The sequence below is a fragment of the Leopardus geoffroyi genome, chromosome B1 (genome assembly GCF_018350155.1).
Source record: "Leopardus geoffroyi isolate Oge1 chromosome B1, O.geoffroyi_Oge1_pat1.0, whole genome shotgun sequence".
Taxonomy (NCBI): domain Eukaryota; kingdom Metazoa; phylum Chordata; class Mammalia; order Carnivora; family Felidae; genus Leopardus; species Leopardus geoffroyi.
This window is the reverse complement of record NC_059327.1, coordinates 171738544-171763540: the sequence shown is the minus strand read 5'-3', so window position 1 is coordinate 171763540 and position 24997 is coordinate 171738544. Positions and strand designations below refer to the sequence as shown.

The following is a 24997-nucleotide window of genomic DNA, read 5'->3' as shown; positions in this document are numbered from 1 at the left end:
ATTAGAAATGACCAGAATTCCACTAAGTGTCGTTTGTAGGTTACTCTAGATATTTATAGTGAGTTCACAAAAAGTAGCTACATTTAGCTGCCATCTTACAGTAGGAGTCATTTACAACCTATTCCTTTTCTTGGCTTTAGTTAGTCCAGACTAGACGACTACTTGATGATACATTGGTAAATGAATAAATTTCAGCTGGAGTGACCCTTTCTGAATAACACAGCCCAGAATGGTGCACAGAGAGGGCAAAAGCAAATATATAGCACCATAGTGCAGTGGCTCACAAGCATGGCTCTATTTCAGCATTGCTGAGGAGCCTATACAAAAACACGGATTCTAGAACTCCAGCCCAGTTCTGCTCATTGGGTATCTTGCGGGGTTTGAGTCTAAGAAATCTGTTTTTTGTTTTTAAGTTTATCTATTTATTTGGAGCACGAGAGAGAGTTTGCACACACTCCCGAGCAAGGGAGGAGCAGGGAAAGAGGGAGAGAGAGAATCCCAAGCAGAGAATCTTGCACTCACAGCACTGAGCCTGATGCAGGGCTTACTCCCATGAACTATGAGATCACGACTTGAGCCAAAACCAAGAGTCGGATGCTTAACCGACTGAGTGACCCAGGTGCTCCTAAGAATCTGCTTTTTAAACATACTCCCTGGATAATTCTTATCCAGTTAGGTAAGAGACCCTGGGTCTGAGTATATGTGCTTGTGGAATGATAAGGTATTTGAGATTCACTGCCTCACAAAAAGTAGCTTTAACACGATGTTTTTGTTGTTATTGTTTCGGATGAATGACATTATCACCTATAGGTATTCCCTAAGTGCTATGCACTGAAGATAAAAAGAAATGTAAGACGTAGCTCGTGGTCTAGAGGAGCTTCATCAGTTGGGGAGACAGAACATACTGGCAGTCATATGCCAAGTAACAATGTGGGTAATGAGAAACACAGGAGAGATGATTTCCAAGCCTAGGTGGTTGGGAAAGATTCTACAGAGGACTCGGGGCTGAAAAGACCACAGAGAAGAGAAGCTATGAGCAAAGGTGGGGAAGGAGGCTGAAACAGGAAGACAGGACAGGGAGGAGGAATGGGGAGAGCTGGATCAGGTTGGAGAAGAGGATTAAGGGTGGATTTTACAAAGTTTTATTTTTTTATTATTATTTTAAAAAATATTTTAATTTATTTTTGAGAGAGAGAGAGAGAGACAGAGAATGAGTGGGAGGGGCAGAGACAGAGGGAGACAGAATCCAAAGCAGGCTCCAGGCTCTGAGCTGTCAGCACAGAGCCCGAATTGGGACTTGAACTCATGAACTGCGAGACTGTGACCTGAGCCGAAGTCAGACGCTTAACTGACTGAGCCACCCAGGTGCCCCTGGAAAATTATTATATATCTACATTTCTACAGATTATATATATATATATATATATCTGTAAATATACATATATTTTTTTAAGTTTATTTATTTATTTTGAGAGAGAGAGAGACAGAGAGACTATCCCAAGCAGGCTCCACGCTGCCAGCGAGGAACCCAATGCAGGGCTTGAACCCATGAACCAGATCATGACCTGAGCTAAAATCAAGAGTCGGACACTTAACCGACTGAGCCACCCAGGTGCCCCTCCACAGATATTTCTCTCTCCATGCACACACACTTACACACCTGTGTGTGGATACACAGGTGTAAATATTCATACCCAGCAGAAGGGGGGCTATGGGGGGAAGGGCAGGGAGAGAGAACTTAAAAAATCATCACTGAACTGCAATTTGGCAAGTGAAAATGTGAGTGATCTCCCTGGACTTTGCAAGTCAGCCCCTTAACAGTAAGAACATGAATTAAAAATTATCCAGCATCGCAATATTGAATGCACAACATTATATGCATAATATTATGACACCGTGAAGAATTACACGTGTCATTTCTGCACCCTGCCTCCCATCTTTAATACAGTGATAATATTAGGGTAGTATAATTATTCTTTCAAACTTTTCCGTCCTGTCATGATTTACAGTAAACATTTTTTCTTCACCCAATCCCATACTTCATCGGAGAGCTTGGCACACAGCAAACTCTCCTGCTGAATCGTCAGTGAATCTGTGATTAACAGAGGCCTCACACACAAATGACAATGACCACAGCAAGAGCTCTACCTGGAAAGGTGGCGGCGTTGACACAGCAGGAATGACGGCGGCGGCGGCGGCAGCTGCGGCGCTGGCTGGGTCTGGCTGCACCGCGATGGGGCTGATCATGTGCTCCATTGTGTGGATTTTGCCATCTTCAATTATTTTAGGGGCTGGGGCGGCCTGAAATACGGAATACTGGGCCCCAATGGCAGGGATGGCCACTGCAAGAGAAAGGAAATGCACACGGCTTGAAAGTCCCGAGAAAGAGGTGTCACTTTCTTGGTATTTTTCAAAACCAAGTTTAGTGGTCACGGGCCTCCCCTGCTAATTAATGTTGTCTCTCAGTACAGGTAACAAGGTGCTACCCAAGAGGAAGAAAGGGTTGCTGGCAGGCAGGCCCCCTGTTCATCTTGCAAAAAAGGATCCACATGTGTACACAGGGGTCTCCCAACAATTGCTCACGCAAGGGGAGTCCAGAATTGGGTTCTGCACCAACATTTTTCCTACCGTTTCTACAGACAAATCTCATTTTGAATCTTACTCTAATGTCCAGCAAAGGAAAGGGCCTTCTGACTGAGACAGCAGGTTCAAGGCGAGACGTGATCAGAGGCCCTCCAGCGTGGGAATGTGAGCCTGTTGGTCCTCATCACTCACCTCGCTCATTACCAGACCCGCCACCCTTTCACTTGCACATTTTTAAAAAAATTTTTTTCTAAATTTTTTTGAGAGAGAGAGAGAGACAGAGAGAGAGAGAGAGAATGAGCAGGGGAGGAGGGCAGAGACAGCCATCAAGAAAGGAATACCAAAGAGGCTCCGTACTGTCAGCGCAGAGCCCAATGTGGGGCTTGAATTCACAAACCATGATGTGAGATAGTGACCTGAACCGAAATCAAGAGTCAGACGCTTAACCGACTGAGCCACACAGGCGCCCCTCATTTTCACATTTTAAGAAGCAGGCGCTGGAGAGAGTTTCCTTCTGAGAACTCAGAGGTCTGTGTACACTTCACTCTGTTATTTCAGATTTCAGCATTACTGATTCAAGGAAAAACACATAATAAAAAAAATGGCAAATTCCCTCATTCGCTAATGTCTGCTCATAGTAGTGAAGCAGTGAGTGACTGCTTTTATGATGAGCACTTCGAAGATGTGTTTCTGTGAGGAAAGTCCAAAGGACTCTATTTTAAGCAGGGGCTCAAACAGACAGCAGTTACTGAATGCCAACGTATGATAAAGAGAAGAAAGAAAAAATATTAGCCTTGGTTTTGGGGGAGTTTGTGTAAGTATGTGGTGTGTGTGTGTGTGTGTGTGTGTGTGTGTTGAAGGGTAAGCAAGAATATAAAATACATACACAAAGTATGCTTTCATTTATGTTTTTCCTACAACTGTAAGCATATTTATTCTAATGCAAACTGATCTGAAATAAGGTACAGAGACAAATGATTGCAGGCTAAACAACAGTGTGGCCTTTCAATATAATACATCTAAAACCTTAATGAAATCTTTCAATCATATGGTCTTGTGGCCACATATTCCACCATTGCCCTGATGCTTCTCCTAAAATATAAAGTTCTCATTTTCTGGATGAATCAGAAAGAGAGCCCAGAAGATGGGGACCAGAGGTGATTATGAGTTTAAACTACACTGGGGTTGTACTAAGTAATTCTGGATTGTTTAGGCTGTCCGCTCACAGGAATTTCTACCTCAGGCTGCAGAACACGACTATACGCTTAAAATTGGTTTAAGAGTTCGTTTCTCCAGTTAAATCTTAAGCTGTAGCAACTTGCCAACAGGAGTCCAGTTTCCAACAAGTAGAAGTGACAACTATCGTATCCAGGCTCTGTTTTATGGCATTACAGAGAGCTTTGGGATCAGTTTTACATTGCTTATAAGTGTCAATGGCATTTGTAAGGAAATCCAGACTAAGGAGTCATTTGACTGCGGAATCTGCAACATTTTTTTCCTAGGCAAAAAAATTACTCCCTGGACTATTTCAAAAGGAAGCTCTGCTGGGAAAATGCATTCTAAGCCCTATGTGGCAGTGCAAACCTATGCCCCAAACGCAGATTCGTTGACTCTCTTTTAGCTAGGGGGTGGAAGGTACAGTCCTCAACCAAAAGAAAATCAAGAGGAGCTGGGCTTCAAGGTGAGGATTCTCTCAAAGCGCTCTTCAGTCTACCCTCCACGAAGCCAGGAGGAGAGCTGGAGGAGGATGGCTCTGACTCTCCACGAATGAATTTTCCTTATGTGTGGATGTTTGTGTGGTGTGTGCTAATAGGGAGTTGGTGCTATGATGCTCTCACAATGGAATTCCTTAGAAGTGAGGATCAGAAAGATCTGACTCATGCCAGATGACCAATGGGCACTAATAACACTGGCAGAGTGGTTTGTAGGGCCTGGAGGTGAAAGCAAAGTTCCAGGTCTCTGGCTTGAATTACTTGAGTGTCCCTACCTGCAATCTATTGATCCAGCAAGAGGGGGAGATGAATGCTGGAAATGAGAATCCAGGAAATTAGCAGCTGCAAAAACTTTCACCACTGCCTTGTTCCCAGGTATTCTGGTTGGTTATAAAACCATGACAAGGGACAAGCTGTGTTTTTTGCTCCCAAAGGGGGATTTCCTACCCTTCCCACCAACTCTCAGAACTGGCAATAAGCTGTATCCTCTGGCTTTCTTACAGCTAGTGGAGCAATAGGCCTGAGTAAGAAAAAGATGGTTTGAGCTGGTAAAAGATACAGAAGAATCTCCTAATCTTCCATTTTCTTCCTCTGTCCCTCCCCACCACTCCAACTCTGCCTACTGGGTCACAGACTGAGAATAAGCCTAAGTGACTAAGTGGCACCCATTTGAAAAAGCCACTACTGTAAAGTTTGATTTGAACATGGTCAGAGCTAGACCATCCCCTTAAGTCCCACATTAAGAAGGCTCAGGAGGCCACACTCTTGCCTAATCTCTGGCTGCCTATGAGAAAAGGAACCCTTGTGCAATGAAAGAGCCCAAGGAAAGCCTGGAGTCACTTCAAAGAGAGGGTGGGGGTTTAGGCTGATGCATTCTATCTCTGGTTCATACTGACCTGTACCAGGTTTAATGGCAACTGGATTGACGGCAGAGATTTCCAAATTCGGTACAAGTTCATATCCTTTTTCTTGCTGCTTTCCTTTCCCTTCATGATATCGGCTATATATACCACGGCCAGCCGAATATCCCCCGAGGTAGGAACCCCTGGGCCCTGGGGCTCTGTTGCCAGCCGCACCTCGACCCCGGCCTCTTACGCTGCCTGCTTATAATAACAACACAAAAAAATGATGAGCAACCAACAGTGACCGCACAGGAAGCAGATCTCAACTCAAGGTTCTTGGCCATTTAGTTGTTTGCCATAAGTTGCAGGTGGTTACACCTTTGCTCTTCAATGAGCTGGTAAGATACTTCAAACATGCTACTCCATCCTAGATTTGCATCCAAAGTATGCCTGCTCAATGCAAGAGATGAACTTGCCGATGAGTTCCTAGGATTGCAAGTGCAACTTAATACAGGAAAACATTCACAGAATAGAAAGAAGTCAGATCTGGAAGGGGATCTGCTAGTTCACCTTCCTCATTTTATGCGTGAGAAAACTGGCCTAGGGAGGTGAAAGGGACTGATTAAAGTCACAGAGCCAGTTAATCTGGTGACAGCAGGACCCAGAACCTAGGTATTGGTTTCCCAGTATAATGCTTGGTTGGTTTCATTACATGCTAGCCAATAATTTAAACGTCACCACCACCACAACATTGCCCTTCGTGTGCCAACATCCTGGAGATCTAATTTCACAAGGAGCTTTTAAACTAGAGACAGGTGGACTAGCCCCAAATTGGGGAGACCCTGGAAAGGTAGTATGCAAGAAGTGCCTCTATGCCCCTGTGATTTCACCGCTTGCCCCCATACACATGAACGACCCACATTTCCCAAAATGCTGTGGAAGTGAACACTCTAAGTGCCAGCAAAAAAAACAAAAACAAAAACAAAAACACCCAGAAGTGACACCCAAAAGAGGGTGGGTCGGTGGGGGGAGGAGCCTGTCTACCAGCCCAGCAAACTACAGCCACAACACCCCTGACTCTGTCCAGGGCCACATGGCTGTCGGGGGCCTCCCCAGCAGTACAGCCCCCACTAACCTTTCACAAAGTAGTCTCTGTTGGGCCCGATGAGCGCGTTGTAGGGGTAGCCGTAGTAGGCCAGCGTGTAGGGGTCGCAAGAGTACACGTAGCTGGGCTGCGGCACCGCCGCCTCGGCCGCGCCGCCGCCCTTGGCCGCCTTCTGGTAGCGGGAGTACTGCTCCTTGTCCACGGGCTTGGCCAGCGTCACCTCGAGGCACGAGCCCTCCAGCTCAGTGCCGTTGAGGTTGTTCATGGCATGCACGGCGTCCTCCCGGCTGACGAAGTGCACGAAGGCGTAGTCGCGGATCTTCTTGACGCGCTCCACGCAGCCCGGGTTGAACTGGCCGAAGCTCTTCTTGATGGTGTCCTCCGTGGTCTCGATCATGAGGTTGCGCACGTAGAGGATCTTCACGGTCTCCATCACGTCCTCATCCACGTCGATCTCGGGCTCGGCCCAGTCCACGGCGATCTGGTGTCCCCACAGCTGGATGCGGCCGGGCATGAGCTTGCGGCGCGCCATGGCGGCCGCGCGGTGGCTCTCGTACTCGACGAAGGCGAAGCCGCGATTCTTCATCTTGTCGGCCGCGCTGGCGTAGACGATCACGTCCAGCACGCCCTCGGTGACCTTGGCGATCTCCTCCAGGATCTCCTCGCGCTTCTTCATCTTGGGGATGCCACCGATGAAGAGGCGGCAGTTGTCCACGCTGCAGCACACGCCGAGCAGGCGGCCCGGGCGGATCTCGTAGTTGTTGAGCTCGCGCACGGCGCGCTTGGCCTCGTTCTTGTGGCAGTACATGACGAAAGCGTAGCCGCGGTTCTTGCCGTCGAAGTCCATCATGAGGCGCAGCTCGTAGATGCGGCCCACCGCCTCGAACACGGGCACCAGCTCGTCCTCGTACACGTCTCGCGGGATCTTGCCCACGAAGACCTCGCAACCGCGCTGCGGGTGCGGGCCCTCCCAGCCGGGCGGCGGGCCGCCGTACTTGCGCTGCCCGTTCTCCTGCACCATGCTGTAGCCCGTGCGCTCCATCAGCGCCAGCAGCGCCGCCTCGTTGGGCGCGCCGGCCACGCCCTCGGGCACCTTGGCCGAGGACGCGGCGGCCGAGTCGCTGCTCATGGCTGCGGTGGAGTCCTCTGCGGTCATAATGTCAAAGGCATCCACGGCTGGAGGAGACCTGCGGGAGGCAGAAGGGAGGGTGAGTGTGGAGTCTGCACCGCGTTGAGCCAAAACTTGCCTACTTCATTCCTGTAAGACACACGAGACCCACGCTTCACTAGCAGGTGGTTAGATGGGGAATAAATACAGCAGCTCTAAGAAGCTAAATTAGTCAGGTTGTTTTGCAGGAAAAACCAGAAGTGACTCGGGGAAAAAAAAAAATCAGAATGAGCAAGTACTTCCGCTTAATCAGTACCCCAACAGCTTTGAAGCACAGAGAACCTGTTGTAATTGTTAGTGAAAACCTCATCTTCTTGCAGCAAATGGCAACATCTTTTGCTCAATTCCTGCACTGTCGACTCAGATTGATTTCCTTTTAGTTATAGCATTTTAACCCATTTATCTGGTAGACAAAGCCTCTTTGCTTTCTTTTTTTAAGACAGTCTTTTCCATTTAGAAGTAGAGCAGTATACTTACATCGTTAAGGAAAACTTTGAGGAGGTGTTATGATAAGAGATAGGTACAGAGCTGTGTATCTGAAGCTTTTTACAAGAAAGAAATGGAACATTCACATTGCCAAGGACTTGTTCTAGGAACTGTGGTAAGAGCTGGTAAGTCTGAATTTTACGGTGTCATTTAGGCAAAAGTCTTGGTAGGAACCATTAAAGGATTTGGAATCAGTCCACAAAGAGCTAAATTACGTTCAAACTGGGCAGGGCGGGGGGGGGGGGGGGGGGGTGGTGGTCTGTGAAGCAGCTACTACCTGGTAAGCCACACTGCAGTTTTTGGAAAACTGTTACATGCATTATCTTATTTGACCTTCCTAATCTCCTTACATGGAAAATGATATTATTATTACTCCTAATTTGTCTATGGGGAAATAGGCTCAGAGAGGTTGAGTAAATTGCCCATTTCACACAGCAAGTGTCAGCTCCTAGACGGACTTGATTCCAAGTCACTTGGTTCCAGATTCCATGTTCTGTCTTCAGAAGCAGTGCTGTGCAATAGAACTTTCTGTGAGGATGGAAAAGCTGTTCCCTAGCCACTTTGGCTACTGAGCACTTAAAATGGGGCTAGTGTAACTGTTGAACTGAGTTTTAAATTTTATTTCATTGTAATTAAAATTAAATAGCCACATATGATAGTGCAAATCTAAACCATGCCACCTTTACCTATACAGCACAGGGCTCTGTGGAGATGATTTTAAATTATACAATAGGATTATCATTAGGAGCTTTGTACTGTGCTTTTGTAAAGAACGGTTCTGCTTGGCCTTTTAAAAAATGAAGTTTATTTCATTTTTTGGGCTATAAAAGTATTTGGGTAAATTTTGTGGAAAATTAAGAAAAGGAGGAAAAGAAATCATTCCTATTATTCGTACCCAATGATAGCCACAATTGAACTTTCCCATCTTTTTTTTTTTTTTTAATAGTTTTATTTTTGGGGGGGTGGGGGGGTGGAACTTGGCTTCCAACAAATTTATATACCGCTGCTTTGCTTCATAAGCATTCCTCCCACATTTTTTTTTAAAGTTTATTTATTTTGAGAGAGAGAGAGAGAGCACGAGCAGGGGAGGGGCAGAGAGAGAGAGAGAGAGAGGGAGAGAGGGAGAAAGAAAGCCAAGCAGGCTTTGTGCTGTCAGTGCAGAGCCCGACTCAGGGCTTGAACTCATGAACCATGAGACTATGATCTGAGCCAAAATCAAGAGTCAGATGCTTAACCAACTGAGCCACCTAGGCGCCCCTCCTCCACATGTTTAACACTCTTTGCAAAAACACAATTTTTAATAGCTGCGTAACTTTTCATCATTCAACTGGAATCAGGAGCATTAGTTTAAAAAATTTAACAATAGGAATTGTATACAAGAATATTAAGGGAAATTTCAAGAGTAATTAAGGTAAGTTTGATCTTCTAAAGAAAAAAAAAATCAAAAGAAATTATAGGGACACAACAGAAATATAAGGTGTTTATTTGCTGGCCAGCTAAAGCATTTCTTCATTGGCTCATCTGCCATAACATCAAGGGGCAGTACAGCATAGTGGGTAAGTGAGTGGCCACGGGAGACAGACTGGGTGACTGTGTGTAAATCCCAGCTCTAACACTTTCTAGTTGTATGAACTGGAGCAAGGATACTTAGCTGCTTCATGCCTCAGTTTCTCTTTTTATAAAATGGGAATAATGAGGTTAGTACTAAGTTTAGAGGAATATGTGAGTTAATACAAGCAAAGCACTTTGATTGTGCCTAGAACACTGTAAACGTTCAAGAAATGTCCATTGTTATTGTTGTCTTTAATCCAAACTTCTGGGTAAAACTTCAGACCAATTCTTTCCATTTTAGGGTAAAATTGACACTTTCTCAGTTCTTTAAAAACATCTGTTTCATATGGCTTCTATTCTTATTTTTTTATTTCTTTTGCCCTTTAATTGCTTAAGACTGGTTTGACAACATATCCACTTATCATGAAGTCTTTTTTGTTATCAACTTGAAAATGACACATTCGTTCCTGTAGTTTCACACTGAAACAGAAATTTCAATATCAGATTTGAACATGAAGCTCTTCCCTTCCTTCCAAAAGGAAGATAAGGATATATTCTTAAGGAAACTATTTGTACAAATACATATGTGTTTATAATTTGTGGCCTTTGAAAAGGAAACCCCAGGACATATATAACACGTAAGTGGCAATTCAAAATCTTACATGTTGTACTACATAAAATATTAACTAAAATCCAAAGGAAGAGACCTCATCGCTCTGCTGAGATATGCAGAGTTGACTTCATGTTTTCCTAATTGTACTCTGAAATTATGATTTTACACCAAGAAAAGTCTTACAGTGGTCAGGCTATGGGAGTCATTTCCAGGTGCAACTCCATTAATTTTATCAAAATTTTTGTTTGCTTTCAGTCTGAAATCTGCTGGTGTCAGTAATATAATTACTTCTTTTTAAAAAAAAAAATCACTTCTTTTAAAAGTTATAGCTTATTTCTTACATCTGCGAGCCAAGGAAAGTCTTTTTTCATAAGCTTTGATCATCTGGAAGAACTGAATTATGTTACTGTCCCTCTTTCCCTTTTTTCTTTGGCCACTAGGAAGTTCAGCATTAAGTCTGTCACTTCAATTTTAGTAATTGTCTAAGATACTAGACAAGTCTAGTATCAAGTTTATCTAATTTTGGCTATAGTTTCATTTTTTTTAGTCTTCTATATTCTCAATGTCATGAATTTAGCTATTTATATTATTCATCTTCTTGTTTACATGTTTCTGGAAGCCATCTCACATAATTTTGGAGTTAGGAAAGGAATAAATGCATCTATACACACACACAGACACTGGAAGCCATCTCACATAATTTTGGAGGTAGGAAAGGAATAAATGCACCTATACACACACACACACACACACACACACACACACACACACACACAGACACTGGAAGCCATCTCACATAATTTTGGAGGTAGGAAAGGAATAAATGCATCTATACACACATACACACACAGACACACACACACATCTAATTTGCACCAGACATTGATTAATGTAGTACCTAATAAATAAACTGTCTTTTACACTAACTACAAACATTGACATAAAAACAAATGAGAACCACAGTGAGATACTACTTCATGCTTACTAGCATGGCTATCATAAAAATAAAACAAAACACAAAATAAGCATTAGCAAGAATGTGAAGAAATCGGAAAACTTCAGCATTGCTAGTGGGAATGTAAAATGGTGCAGCTACTGGGGAAACAGCATGGTACTTCCTCAGAAGCTCAAACATAGAATTGTCATAAGATCCACCAATTCTACTACCGGTTACATACTCAAAAAAACTGAAAACAAGGACTCAAACAGCTCTCTGTACACCAGTGATCACAACAGTATTATTCACACAGTAGCCAAAAAGTGGAAACAACGCAGATGTCCGTTGATGCATGAAAGGACAAACAAAATGTGATATGTATACTGAGTGGAATACTATTCATCCTTAAAAAGGAAGGAAATTCTAACACCTGTTACAACTTGGACGCACCAGGAAGACATTAGGTGAAGTAAAAGAACCCAGATACAAAAGGACAAATAGTGTATGATTACACTTACATGAAGTACCTAGAATAGGCAAATTCATAGAGATAGAAAGAAGAATCATGGTTGCTGGGAGATGGGGACAGGGAAAATGGAGCGTTAGTGTTTAGGGAATTTCAGTTAGGGATGATGCGAGAGTTCTGGAGATGGATGAATGTGATGGTTACACAACAATATGAATGTACTTAATGCCGCTGACCTGTATACTTAAAAATAGTTAAAATGGCTAATTTTGTTGTGTCTATTTTACCACAATTAAAAAAAAAACCTGGAAAGTAAGAGAGCTCAGAGATATAAAAAGGACAAAAATAAGATCCATAAAATTGGGATTTCACACTAGAGGCCATTAAAAAAAATGGTACAATGAGTAGGTTTAACACATTCAAGAAAATCTTACGGTTTATAAACTCCATTCTCCTTATCTTCATGTCTGATATACTAGAGAGTTAAATAAATTATATGGTGTGCTGCTCAATGAATTTTCAAGACCAAAGGCTTAGAGATACAAAAGAGATATAGGATTTATTTAATGCCTTTAAAAAGGGCACCATACAGCTAATAATATGACCTTTCTGTCAGTAATGTAACAGAGTACCTAACTTATTACAATTAGACAAACTTTATTTTTTTTTTAATTAAAAAAAAAATTTTTTTAACATTTATTTATTATTGAAAGACAGAGAGAGAGTGAGCAGGGGAGGGGCAGAGGGAGAGGGAGACACAGAATCTGAAGCAGGCTCCAGGCTCTGAGCTGTCAGCACAGAGCCGGACGCGGGGCTCAAACTCACAAACTGTGAGATCATGACCTGAGCCGAAGTTGGACGCTTAACCAACTGAGCCACCCAGGTGCCCCACAATTAGACAAACTTTAGACCGAACTATTTCAAACTATGGCCACGGGCCAAATACAGCCTGCCATTTGTTTTTGTAAATAAAAGTTTTATCAGAACACAACCATTACCCTTAAAAAAAATTATCTATGGTTGCTTTTGTGGTACGATGGCAGAATCAAATAGTTCAGAGATAAATGTCCTGCAAAGCCTAAGATATTTACTGTCTGGCTTGGTACAGAAAAAGTTTGCCGGCCTCTGCTCTAGGAGATGTGCAGAGAACATCAATGTGACAAAGTGGCATAGATTGCTATTGCTAAGTATAGTCACTTTTTCCTCAGTTTCCAATGCTGCACAATGACTTAATTTCAGGACCAGTTTTTAAGTTCTAACATTTTATTTTTTTTTAAGTTTATTTATTTATTTTGGGAGAGACAGCACAGGTGGGGGAGGGACAGAAAGAGAGAGGGTGAGAGAGAATCCCAAGCACAGAGCCCGACGCGGGGCTTGAACTCACAAAACCATGAGATCATAACCTGAGCCGAAACCAGAGTCAGACACTTAACTGCCTGAGCCACCCATGTGCCCCAAGTTCTAACATATTTTAAAGACAGTCTTCTTCACCTATCTTTCCCCCCTTCAGTCTAAGTTCTTTGCCATTTAAGTGCATGGTCAAATGTATGAGACCGAAGAAGAGATATCTGGTGAAGGTGGTTGGCTCAGCCTCTAACACTTAATATGTGCACAATAATAACTTAAGAGACACCAACACAGAAGTGTTTGTGCTCATTTATTCATTCATTCTACAAATATTTTTTGAGCACCTACTATGTGCCAGATATGGTGGACCTCATTTTCATGGAGCCTACCTCATAGTTAATGGAATTAGAGAATTGTCCTTCCAATCCTAAAAAGTTGAGAATGAAGGCATTTTGCATTCGTGCTCAATGACCAGAGACTGCCTCAAAAGAGCTGTACCTTAATATTAACAACTTGTTCCCATTAAGGCTATACTTCCCCAAGTTAAAAGCTCGGCCACATCATTATTATGCTTTAAAAAATTAGTTTAGAATACTCTCTTTAGAAGGGTGGGAGTATATATATGCATGTGTGTGTTTGGGATAGGGGTGTCTGAGTAGTGAGAAACACTATCTTCTGAATGACAAGATTCTTCTTGTAGTAGAGGTGTGGGCACAATAAGTAATAATACACTTCGTAAGTTGAACCTTGTCTGTGAGTATAAAACAATAACAAAATATTGGGATAAATGGCACCGAATTATCCATTTAATAGAAGGTAGGTTTAAAATAGATTGGATAGGGGTGCCTGAGTGGCTCAGCTGGTTAAGCGTCCGACGTTGGCTCAGGTCACCATCTTGTGGTTCATGAGTTCGAGCCCTTCACTGGGCTCTGTGCTGAAAGCTCAGAGCCTGGAGCCTGCTTTGGATTCTGTGTCTCCCTCTCTCTCTGCCCTTCCCCTGTTCGTGCTCTCTCTCTGTTTCTCAAAAAATGAATAAACATTAAAAAATTTAAAAGAATAATAAAATAGATTGAATAGTCTTGATTTACTGAATAAATGCACAGTCTCTGGAGTCAGAGACCTAGGGCCAAAACTTGGCTCCTCTGCTTACTAGTTGTGAACCCTGGGAAAGACCACTTAACCTCCTAAAGCCTCAATATTCTCATCTTTAAAATGGTGACAATAAGAGCTAATGTTTATTGAATGCCCATTATGTACCAGGCAGTGTGCTAAACTCTACGTATGTATTAACTCACTCCAGTCCTCACAAAGTCTGTATGGGATATTATTAGGATCTCCACCTTATCGATAAGGAAACTGAGGCACAGAGAGATTAAGTAGATTCTCAGTTCGTGAGCATCAGAGCTGGTATTTGAACCCTGATAGTCTGGCTTAGAGTCTGTACCACAGCTGCCTGTAAGTGATCCTTATTGCAGGGCTGTGGTGAGGAGTGCATGAAATCCACACAAAGCTCCTAGTGCAGAACCTAGCAGTTAAGTGCTCAAAAAATGTTAGAAGAAATTTGAATGTTAAAAAAAAAAAAAAAAAGATATTTGAACTTGAGGGGAGAATCTTGCTCCTATGTAGGATTCGTTTGTTTACGGGGAAACAAGAGGTTATCCCAGCCAACCTCAAACCAGTCAGTATGAGAAGCCTAGCCTGTGAGTTCTGGCGTGGACTGGTGTACCAGGGTCTCCCAGATTCCATTCTTAGCAGGTAAGTTGTCTGGCAGTGTGATTCTGCATTGGCGATATGGCTCGGGCATCCAAGTGTAAGCCTGTTTTTCACCTAAACTTTGGCTATAGCAGTTTGCAGAGGCTTTTCCAGAAGGAACCTGAAGAGACTTGCTGCACTGGATGCAAAAGGTCCAGTCATCCTCATGGATGCCAGGTCCCCGGAGGCAGGACCCCCCCAACACCACACCATCCTTGCACACACTAAAGATGGCTTCACCAAAGACTGCTAGCTTACTAATGTGGCAATATTTTTGAAATGTATTCACAGTTTGGCATATAAAACAGAGCAAAACATACTTTCAAATCCTGCTATTATTCTGAAGTATTAGCTGCAATTTTTGTTGCCTGTGTTTTAGGTCAAGTTTGAGCTTGTCAGGGTAAAATAAAATTTCAGGGCTAACTCAGACTACAGCAGACTTAAATCAGGATTTAAAATCTCTTCTTAGGAGTGGTTCAGAGTATCTTTCAGTAGGATTTTAACTTTGAACTGGGACATTTTAGAGGGCACGGAATACCACTGTACTGGGAAAAATTTCCAAAGTTTGCCAACCAGGCTTTACCTAGGATTAAAAGCAGCATGAATATAATCTAGAATTATCCAAACTACCAGTTAACTTTGGTTCACAGCTGTAGGGATGCATGTGTGCATGTGTGTTTGTGTGCATGCATGTCAGGTACTTGAGATTAATGTGCAGTGTGGAATTCACAGGAGAGTTTTATTTGCAGATGAAAGGACACATTGCAATTTGAAGATAATATACAGGGGTAAGTAGCATCTTCCAGCACCAGCAGGAACTTAAGTCAGTGGAAGGTTTTAGAATGTATTTATCCAAGAGGTAATTCTATCTCTGTGGTAAGATTTCTGTTTTGATGTCCCTTATTTATACCAGAAAAATTTTGTCTTTACTAATCGTCACTTCTTAGGTATGGCCTGGCACACAGGTATAATAAACGGTACAATATAGTAAAATACATACCAAACTAGAAGACTCTGGAAGAGGGAAGACTTTGGAGTCAAAGAAATAGAAGTTCAAATCATGAATGTGTCACTGTCACAGGAGGCAATTACCTCCGTTCCATGTCATGTCCATAGATTTCAGATGGTTCTAGCACCCGTTTCAGAGGACCGGTTCCAGGATTAAGTGACATTTAATGCCACAAATCAAGGGGGGAAAAAACATCAAAGGCCAGCTTCTGCAAAAAGTTTCCAAGATTTGGCCTCATGCTGAGTGGTTATCTTACTGCCCCTGGCCAGGTTACCACCACCCATTAGAGTAAACAGCAGAGAATACTCCCACCACCAGGCAGGCCTCTGGCACTGGGACATTTCTGTTACCTCAGAGCTTGGAAAGTGGTAAAGGAACTCTACACAAAATGGAGGCAGAATACTTGGAATTTACCTGGAGGCCCAAACAATAAGCTGAAGATTGAAGCTTGACTCTTCTTTTTTTTTTTTTTTTTTTTCCCCTATCTCCCCCAGCAACCTCATGCTATTTGAAGGCATGGCTCTTGCAACACATAAAATCCTTCCAGGACTCTCTTTAGGTGAAATCCCAAAAGGATAAAGAGACAGTGGCATAGTGATATTCTGGGCCATACCTCTGTCAGCTCCTGGCTAATCTGAGACGAGGTTAACTCACAAAGGGTCTTAAACTGTGTTGATGCTTGTACAGATTTTGTTATGGCAAAGCACATCATTCAGTGAATGACTGTGTCTGATAAACAGATACAAAGCCAAGAGACTCACTGTTCCCAGGCATTTCTATCAACACATGGCTGAAAATGAGGCATTTTGCTGTGGGTTCCCAGGGAAGCCGGCTGTACACCATGAGAGGGGTAAAGCCACCCGCCCAGTTGGGGTGGGGGTGGGTGAGTTTTCTATGGATGTTTGGCAACACACAATCCCTGTTAAGAATCTGTTATCTGGTTTCCTTTAAATAAGCATTATATATACTTATATTTTTTTCTAAACAGGTTGATGGGGCAATGCTGAAAAAAAAAAAAATGAATCCCACAAATTTGGCACACATCTGCCTCCTGGATTAATGTTTTCCCAAACTGTAAACAAGCAGTAGAAGGGACTTCTGGTTTCACCCATGATCTTGGCTCCTTTGATCCAAACCTTTGAGGGATCTGGCAAGGGACAGAAAGAGCTACCAGAAGATACAGAGAGAAGGAAGAAGGCAGTAATGGTTTGTATCATGTAATAGTAGCTTGAATTTATATAGTGTTTTGCAATTTATAAACTTCTTTAACATACATAATCTAATTTCATAAAATACCAGACTCTGAGCTGCAGAGGGACCTTTGGTATCATTTAATCCAAAATTTCTCAACCTTGTTCCCTATTGACCTTTCGGATGTGATAATTCTTTGTCACGTGGCGCTGTCCTGTGTACTGTACGATGATGTCATAGTTCCCCTGACCTCTACCGACTCGATGCCCACCCCCTCCATGTGTGATGACCCAAAATGTCTCCTGGATGCAGAACTGCTCCCTGTTGAGAATCACTGATGGAGTCTGACTATCCAGAGCTATAACCAGATTATATGCTTGCCCGTGGCAGGTATTAATTAAATACTAAGAGAAGTTGTTATTTTTTTCAACATTTATTTTTGGCAGAAGAGAAAGACAGAGAACGAGCAGGGGAGGGGCAGAGAGAGAGAGAGAGAGAGGGAGACACAGAATCTGAAGCAGGCTCCAGGCTCTGAGCTGGCAGCACAGAGCCCGAAGCAGGGCTCGAACCCACGAACTGTGAGATCATGACCTGAGCCGAAGTCAGTTGCTTAACTGACTGAGCCATCAGGTGCCCCAAAGAAGTTGTTATTTTATACCCGCCACTCCCAGCGTGGGCTTGACGTCTTCATCTGGCTCTTACTGTCACAGCTGTCAAGACTGAGAGATGGGCATCACCTTTCAAAAGTCCGGTGTATCTCTGATACCAAACTACTCATTTTAATATGTTTGAAATTCTGTCAATTTAATTTTTCAAACCAGACGACGACTACCATACAGCCCTCTCAGACGGATTCTGTTGTCAAACTGATTCGTCATCACAGACAGACCAACGGGTCTGGGTCACAGAAACACTACCTTTGAAATCAACCGGAGGATCTGCCAACTCTAGAAGTGCCTCATTTAAATTCAGACCTCTCTACCACATGGGCACGTGCAAACTGCTGACATTCTGGTTTTTAAGACGAGGGCCTTTCTGAAATGTCACTGCTGGTTTCCTTCATAATGTAGAAAGCTTAAGATTCAGAGTTTTGTACACACTGTATGTTAGCCAATTTGACAATAAATTATATTAAAAAATAAAAATAAAATGCAAATTTTCATAAAAAAAATAAGATTCAGAGTTTTGGTGTTTTGTTGTTTTTTTTTTTTTAAGACATAAACAATCACTAAAAATGTCCTTCTGGAACACAGTCAATTCATTGGTACTACAATCAACATCTGTACCCTTTAGGCAAAAGGCAATGATCTGATGGAAGAGATGATGAAGCAATATTTACGTATGCATTCATTCATTCATTCATTCACTCATCCATCCAAACTATGATTGGATGCTCGTATGCCAGGCTGTGCTAGGTCTTGGGGATATAGTGGTCACTACTGCATAGCCATTGCAGTTCCTAGCCTACCAAGGATAGACGAAGAAGGAAAGATCGGAAAGAGGACAGAGTGAAACCGAGGGCAAAGATGGGCGGCTACATAAGATTATTCAACCCTAGAAGGTCACATATGTCCTTTCAGCATTTTATTGAGTGCCAAAGCTATGACAATGGCTTAATTAAGTATACAAGAAACAAGGACCATGGGTCAAAACAGCACCCAAAGAGTCATTAGCTATAATGGGTGGACAAGGATTGAAAATCTGCCTTTATCTGGTTTAATTATATTTAGAGACAGTGGGAAATTCTGCAAGAGGGAAGCTCTCCTTATCCTCCTACACTTAGAACTGATATATTATGTATCGCCTTATTGCAAATATAATACATATGCAATGATATTGTAATTGAATAAATTTCACTAAAATCATAAAAATCAAAATCCATTTTATTGAGCATCTCCGTGACACAGACACTCTACTGACTGCCATCATTTTGCGCATTGAGATGATTTCAGAAGAAGGACACTGCTCTACAGCATGTGTAGTATTTCTGGACAAGTGGCTGTAGAGTGAATTTCACTTACATGCTAAGAAGACAGCAGCACTAAAAGAGAAAAATGCCTTAAATGTAGTCTTCTCTAGAGGGAAAGAGATGGACTAGAAATAATATCTCAGAGTTTCGCTAATGTTTAAAAACTTTTTTTTTTTAAAGATCTTTGAAACAGGCACAAGGGGGAAAATCCTCAGTAATAGGTTGAACCTAAAGTTACAAATTATTTAAAAAATTTTTAATGTTTATTTATTTTTGAGAGAGAGACAGAGACAGAGCATGAGTGGTGATGGGGCAGAGAGCAAGGGAGACACAGAATCTAAAGCAGGCTCCAGGCTCTGAGCTGTCAACACAGAGCCTGACACGGAGCTCGAACCCACAAATTGTGAGATCATGACCTGAGCCAAAGTCAGATGCTTAACCGACTGAGCCACCCAGGCGCCCCTTAAAAACTCTTGAGTTAATGATAGCTTCAATTTTTTTGCATTTATTACACGTATAATACACCTTAAGGAAGGTATTTGAATTTTCGTGACATTCCTATGAATTGAAATTCAAAATGTGGGCTGTAGAGCAGGTCTAGAGATCTAGAGAGAGGTCTACAGCAGGGAGGATCAGCAAAGTACAGCCCATGAGCCAAATTCAATCCTGTGGCTGTTCTTACCAAGTTTTGTTGGAACAAAGCCATGCCCATCTGTTAACATATTGTCTGTGGCTGCTTTCATGAAAGTTGAGTTGCTGCAGCAGAGATAGTATGTATGGCCTGCAAAACCTAAAATATTTATTGTCTGCCTCTTTACAGCAAAAGTCCCCTGCTCTAGGGTCAGATTTCCTGGGTTTGAGCCCCAGCTCTATACTTGTGTAGCTGTATGATGGTAAGACATTTAAATGTTAGCTGTTACTGCCCCCTTTTAAAGATCAGGCACTTGATGGGTGCCTGGGTGGCTCAATCAGTTAAGCGTCCGACTTGGGCTCAAGTCATGATCTCATGGTTTGTGACTTCGAGTCCCACATCGAGCTCTGTGCTGACAGCTCAGAGCCTGGAGCCTACTTGGGATTCTGTGTCTCCCCCCCCCCCCGCCCCTCCCCTGCTCACGCGCTCTCTCTCAAAAAATAGACATAAAATTTTTTTTAACTTAAAAAATAAATTTAAATTACTTAAAATAAATAATTTTAATTAAAATTTTAAATTATTAATTTTAAATAAATAAATAAATAAATAAATAAATAAATAAATATCAGGCGCCAGAGGCTCAGATCATGTACCTCACCTAAGATCACTCAGAATTGAAGGGCACGTGGGTGGCTCACTCAGTTAAGTGTTCAACTGTTGGTTTCAGGTTTCAGGTCAGGTCATGATCTCATGGTTTCATGAGATCGAGCCCCACATCGGGCTGTATTCTGGCAGTGTGGAGCATGCTTGGAATTCTGCCTCTCTCTCTCTCTGCCCCTCTCCCCTGCTTGTTCTCTCCCTCTAAATAAATAAATACACATTAAAAATTGAAAAAGAGGGGCGCCTGGGTGGCTCAGTTGTTTAAATGTCTGATTTCGGCTCAGGTCATGATCTCACGGTTTGTGAGTTCGAGCCCTGCATCAGGCTCTGTGCTGACAGCTGGAGGCCTGGAGCCTGCTTTGGATTCTGTGTCTCCTTCTCTCTCTGCCCCTCCCCAACTTGTGCTCTGTCTCTCTATGTCTCTTAAAACATAAATAAATGTAAAAAAAAAAAAAATTAAATAAAAAATAAATAAAAAACATCACTTAGAACTGAAACTTAGCTGATGACAAACCCAAACTCTTTCTACCATTTTCTCTGCCTTTGCTTTCTCCTTAGTGATAGCAGGGTTAGCTATAGCCAGTGTTAACAGAGTAAACCCATGGCCAGTGCAAAATGGACATTGATTAAAGGAGGCCCACGCACAGGCCCTTTCCACTGTATGCCTCAACACACCTCACCACCCTGCCCGCCCCTTTCCTGAGCTCTCAGTCCTGCAGTCTGTTCCATACCCTATTTCTGGCCCTTTGCGAAGTAGTTAACATGTTCAAATTGTATTTCTAGAATTAAGAATGTATTGAATTAGGGGGCCGGGGTGGCTCAGTCGGTTGAGCATCTGACTCTTTGATTTTGGCTTCACATCGTGATCCCAGGGTCGTGGGATCAAGCCCCGTGTCAGGCTCCACGCTCAGCATGGGATTCCCTCTTTCTCTCTCTCTCCTCCCACCCCCCCACCCCTCTCCAAGCTCGCTAAAAAAAAAAAAGTTAGAAAAGTTAGAAAAGAATATGGGGCTGTGATGAGACCGTAGGGATGATGGTTACACTCCAGGCTCTGGAGCCGGACTGCCCGACTTCATATCTGGGCTCCACCACTTGAGAAACAAGTGCTATCACACAGGTCACTTAGTTTTCCTGAGCCTCAGTCTCACCACCTAATAAATGGGAATAAGGGCGCCTGGGTGGCGCAGTCGGTTAAGCGTCCAACTTCAGCCAGGTCACGATCTCGCGGTCCGTGAGTTCGAGCCCCGCGTCAGGCTCTGGGCTGATGGCTCAGAGCCTGGAGCCTGTTTCCGATTCTGTGTCTCCCTCTCTCTCTGCCCCTCCCCCGTTCATGCTCTGTCTCTCTCTGTCCCAAAAATAAATAAACGTTGAAAAAAAAATTTTTTTTAAAAAAATGGGAATAATATACCTCACGATGACGTGAGGATTAAAGAGATAAAACATATAAAGCACTTAGAAAGATACCTAGCTGGGCACCTAGGTGGCTCAGTCAGCTAAGCATCCAACCGACTCTTGATTTTGGCTCAGGTCATGATCTCACAGTTCTTGAGTTCAAGCCCCGCATTGGGCCCTGCACTGACAGTGCAGAGCCTGCATGGGATTCTCTGTCTCCCTCTCTCTCTGCCCCTCTCTTGTTCATGTTCTCTCAAAAACAAATTAAAAAAAAAAAAAGATACTTAGCTCAGGTAAATGCTCAAATTTCATCATCACCATCATTGTTTTGGTTGAGCAAAACAGTACATGTTTTTCAAGGATGTTCTCTTTGTAGAGGACTATATAGCCATAGTTTATTTTTTTTTTATATTTATTTATTTATTTATTTGGGAGAGAGAGCAGGGGAAGGGCAGAGAGAGAATCCCAAGCAAGTTTTGTGTTCTCAGCAAAGAGTCTGATGGCGGGCTGGACCCCATGAACTGTGAGATCATGACCTGAGCCGAAATCAAGAGTTGGACACTTAGCTGACTGAGCCACTCAGGCGCCCCTACATAGCCACAGTTGAGAACCACACGTTTTCTGCTTGACAATGTAATTTTTAAAGTTAAAGAATTTGAGGGACTTTATTCCTAAATGTTTGTGGACAAACTGGAAGGTAACCTATATATAGATATTACCTTCTGCATTTACATGCAAAAGTGCTTTAAGACACTACATGTGAAATATGTGGTTACAATGATGCATTTTTAAAGCTAATGATAATGCAAAAGTAAATATTATGTTCTGATAGTTGTCCAGTTGTGTAAATATTAGATTCTTTTGATTACCAATGAGTATACCTATACTAATGCTTGTACCTACTCACTGAATGTAGTAGGCCCTATTAAATATTGTTTGTTAGCTATGGGATATTAAAATTACGAACACAAGTTTAAGAAAGTAATCCAGGCACAATATTCTCAGAAAAACTTTATGTGCCAGTATTTGAATATATGAGCTGGTAATTTAAGGGATGATCATTTTCATTATAAAAATATTGTTTAATTCACAAAAGGATTAATAATAGAGTTCCTATAGAAAGGAAGTCCCTTATGTTATTTAGTATATGATTGAAGTTACTGAAAAATGATCTCTCTCTATATATCCTTTCTGTATCTATATATACCCACAATACTGTGCTAAAGGATCAGTCCCATTTTCTTGACAGAGAGACTGAGAACAAGGGTGATCATGTGCTTAACCTCAAAATCACAATAGGATAGTGGTAAATTTGGGATTATATATATTATATCTATTTTTAAAAAATATATAAAATTTTTTAAAAATTTAAAAAATATAATATATATATTATATCTATCTTATCTTAAGCTTTACCTTTGAGGTAGCCATCTCTAGTTTATCTTCTATTCAATAGTAGTCTGTTTACTTTTAATTTTTTTTAATGTTTTATTTTTATTTTTGAGAGAGAGTGAATGGGGGAGGGGCACAGAGAGAGAGAGTGGGAGACACAGAATCCTAAGCAGGCTACAGCTCTGAGCTGTCAGCACAGAGCCCGATGTGGGACTCGAACCCATGGACTGTGAGATCACGACCTGAGCTGAAGCCAGACACAACCAACTAAGCCACCCAGGCGCCAACAGTCGTCTGTTTATATTTAAAACTAAAGCAAACCCTGACAGTCCAAATACAGTAGAGTTCCATATATATATATGGATATATATATTTAAGGCTGATTTATATATATATGGCTTTTAAAACATTCTAAAACTTGTGTGTAAAGGATATTTTTCATCCGTTTAGTTTCTTGAATTTCTCTCAAAACAGATTTAGAAAGTGAACTTTCCCAAATATAAACTTATGCAGTTTTTATAATGATATGTAAATGTTATTCTTTCCCCCGAACTGCAAACTGTATTGGTGGTTTGCAAGTCGGAGTTACAGAGTAATAGTATGGTCTGTTATTGCTAGGTCCTATTATACAAGAGGACATGCTCTACAGGATATGTTCTTTTATTACCCCTGGTGGTACGCCAAATGGTGGTATACACAGGAACATCATAGGTCTCTTTGTAAGGAAAGTGACACATGGCCTGTCCTGAAACAAAGGCTGTGAAACAGAGTGACATAGTCAAACATTAGCTTCAATTTTAGGTGTGACCTTCTGATTTATTTGGTTAACATTAGTCATTTCGGTTGTGACTACAAAACAGTATCTGCTCCCGTGGAAAAAAATAGATCCTGTTTAATATTGATGTCCTTGCATTTCACTGACCTGTATTTTAAGGCATTAGTTACAGCGAACGAGCACCTGGCCAGGAATGCTCTCAACACTGAATAAGCCAGGGGTTACTATCTTCTCAAAGTTTAAATTGAATGCGGAGTATTTTTGAAGTTAAAAATATTGTCAGGGGCGCCTGTGTGGCTCAGTCGGTTAAGTGTCCGACTGCGGCTCAGGTCATGATCTCGCGGTTTGTGAGTTTGAGCCCCGTGTCGGGCTCTGTGCTGACAGCTGGGAGCCTGGAGCCTGCTTCAGATTCTGTGTCTCCCTCTCTCTCTGCCCCTCCCCGACTTGCTCTCTCTCTCTCTCTGTCAAAACTAAAGATTAAAAAAATATATATATTGTCAAATACCACAACGTTTCTTGACAATATGACTATAATAGGGTCTTTGTGAGAAAAAATATAAAAAGAAGTAAACTTTCTACTGGGAGATAAAGAAAATACGCATTACAATGGGTCTTTAAAATATTTTTTCTTTTTATTCATTAAATGTTTAATGTTATTCCCCCTTTACTCAGCTTTCTAGCTTCATTTTCCCTCTGGTGGTGTTTGAAATTATTATTATTTTTAAAAGTTTATTGGGGCGCCTGGGTGGCGCAGTCGGTTAAGCGCCCGACTTCAGCCAGGTCACGATCTCGCGGTCCGGGAGTTCGAGCCCCGCGTCAGGCTCTGGGCTGATGGCTCAGAGCCTGGAGCCTGTTTCCGATTCTGTGTCTCCCTCTCTCGCTGCCCCTCCCCCGTTCATGCTCTGTCTCTCTCTGTCCCAAAAATGAATAAACGTTGAAAAAAAAAATTTTTAAAAAGTTTATTTATTTATTCTGAAAGAGAGAGAGAGAGAGACTGAGGTAGGGGCAGAGAGAGAATCCCAAGCAGGCTCCACGCTATCAGTGTAGAGCCCAATGTAAAGGCATGAATGAATGAAAGAACCAATGAATAAGCACTGCCTTTTATGAGAAACATGGTAAGACAAAGCTACAAAGAGAATTTTATTATATATAATCACCAGCAAATTGCTCTGGACATTTTTTCCATCTATATTTAACTTTTGTGATTTACCTACACCCAGAACTGTGTACAAACAGCCATACCAAGTATTGTGCAGTGGTCTGTCTATGTGACCAAAAGGAGCCCACTGAAGAATGGATAAGCCAACCTTGGCACATACAGGGGCTGGCATTTAAAAAAAATTTTTTTAAGTTTATTTATTTTGGGAGAGGGAGCAAGAGAGTGAGCACAAGGAGGGGAGAGAAAGAGAGACAGAA

The 24997-nt window shown here is 42.2% G+C and overlaps 1 protein-coding gene and 1 long non-coding RNA gene across 7 annotated transcripts in view; one reads left to right on the top strand and one right to left on the bottom strand.

Annotated features, from left to right (window-relative positions):
- RBM47 (RNA binding motif protein 47) overlaps positions 1-24997 on the bottom strand; it is a 163886-nt gene that overhangs the window by 5588 nt on the left and 133301 nt on the right. For 5 of the 6 annotated variants that reach the window (XM_045474958.1, XM_045474962.1, XM_045474961.1 and 2 more), the window contains 3 exons: positions 6273-7429; positions 5192-5398; positions 2149-2342 (listed from right to left, as the gene is read on the bottom strand). In XM_045474958.1, coding sequence (XP_045330914.1) covers positions 2149-2342; positions 5192-5398; positions 6273-7398 — 1527 coding nt within the window. In that variant the 5' untranslated portion in view covers positions 7399-7429. The remainder of the gene's footprint in view (positions 1-2148; positions 2343-5191; positions 5399-6272; positions 7430-24997) is intronic. The other variant, XM_045474957.1, reaches the window with a different exon arrangement.
- LOC123596488 lies at positions 14074-16877 on the top strand. Its single transcript, XR_006711682.1, has 2 exons — positions 14074-14565; positions 16560-16877. It is a non-coding gene; the product is annotated as an uncharacterized LOC123596488 (long non-coding RNA).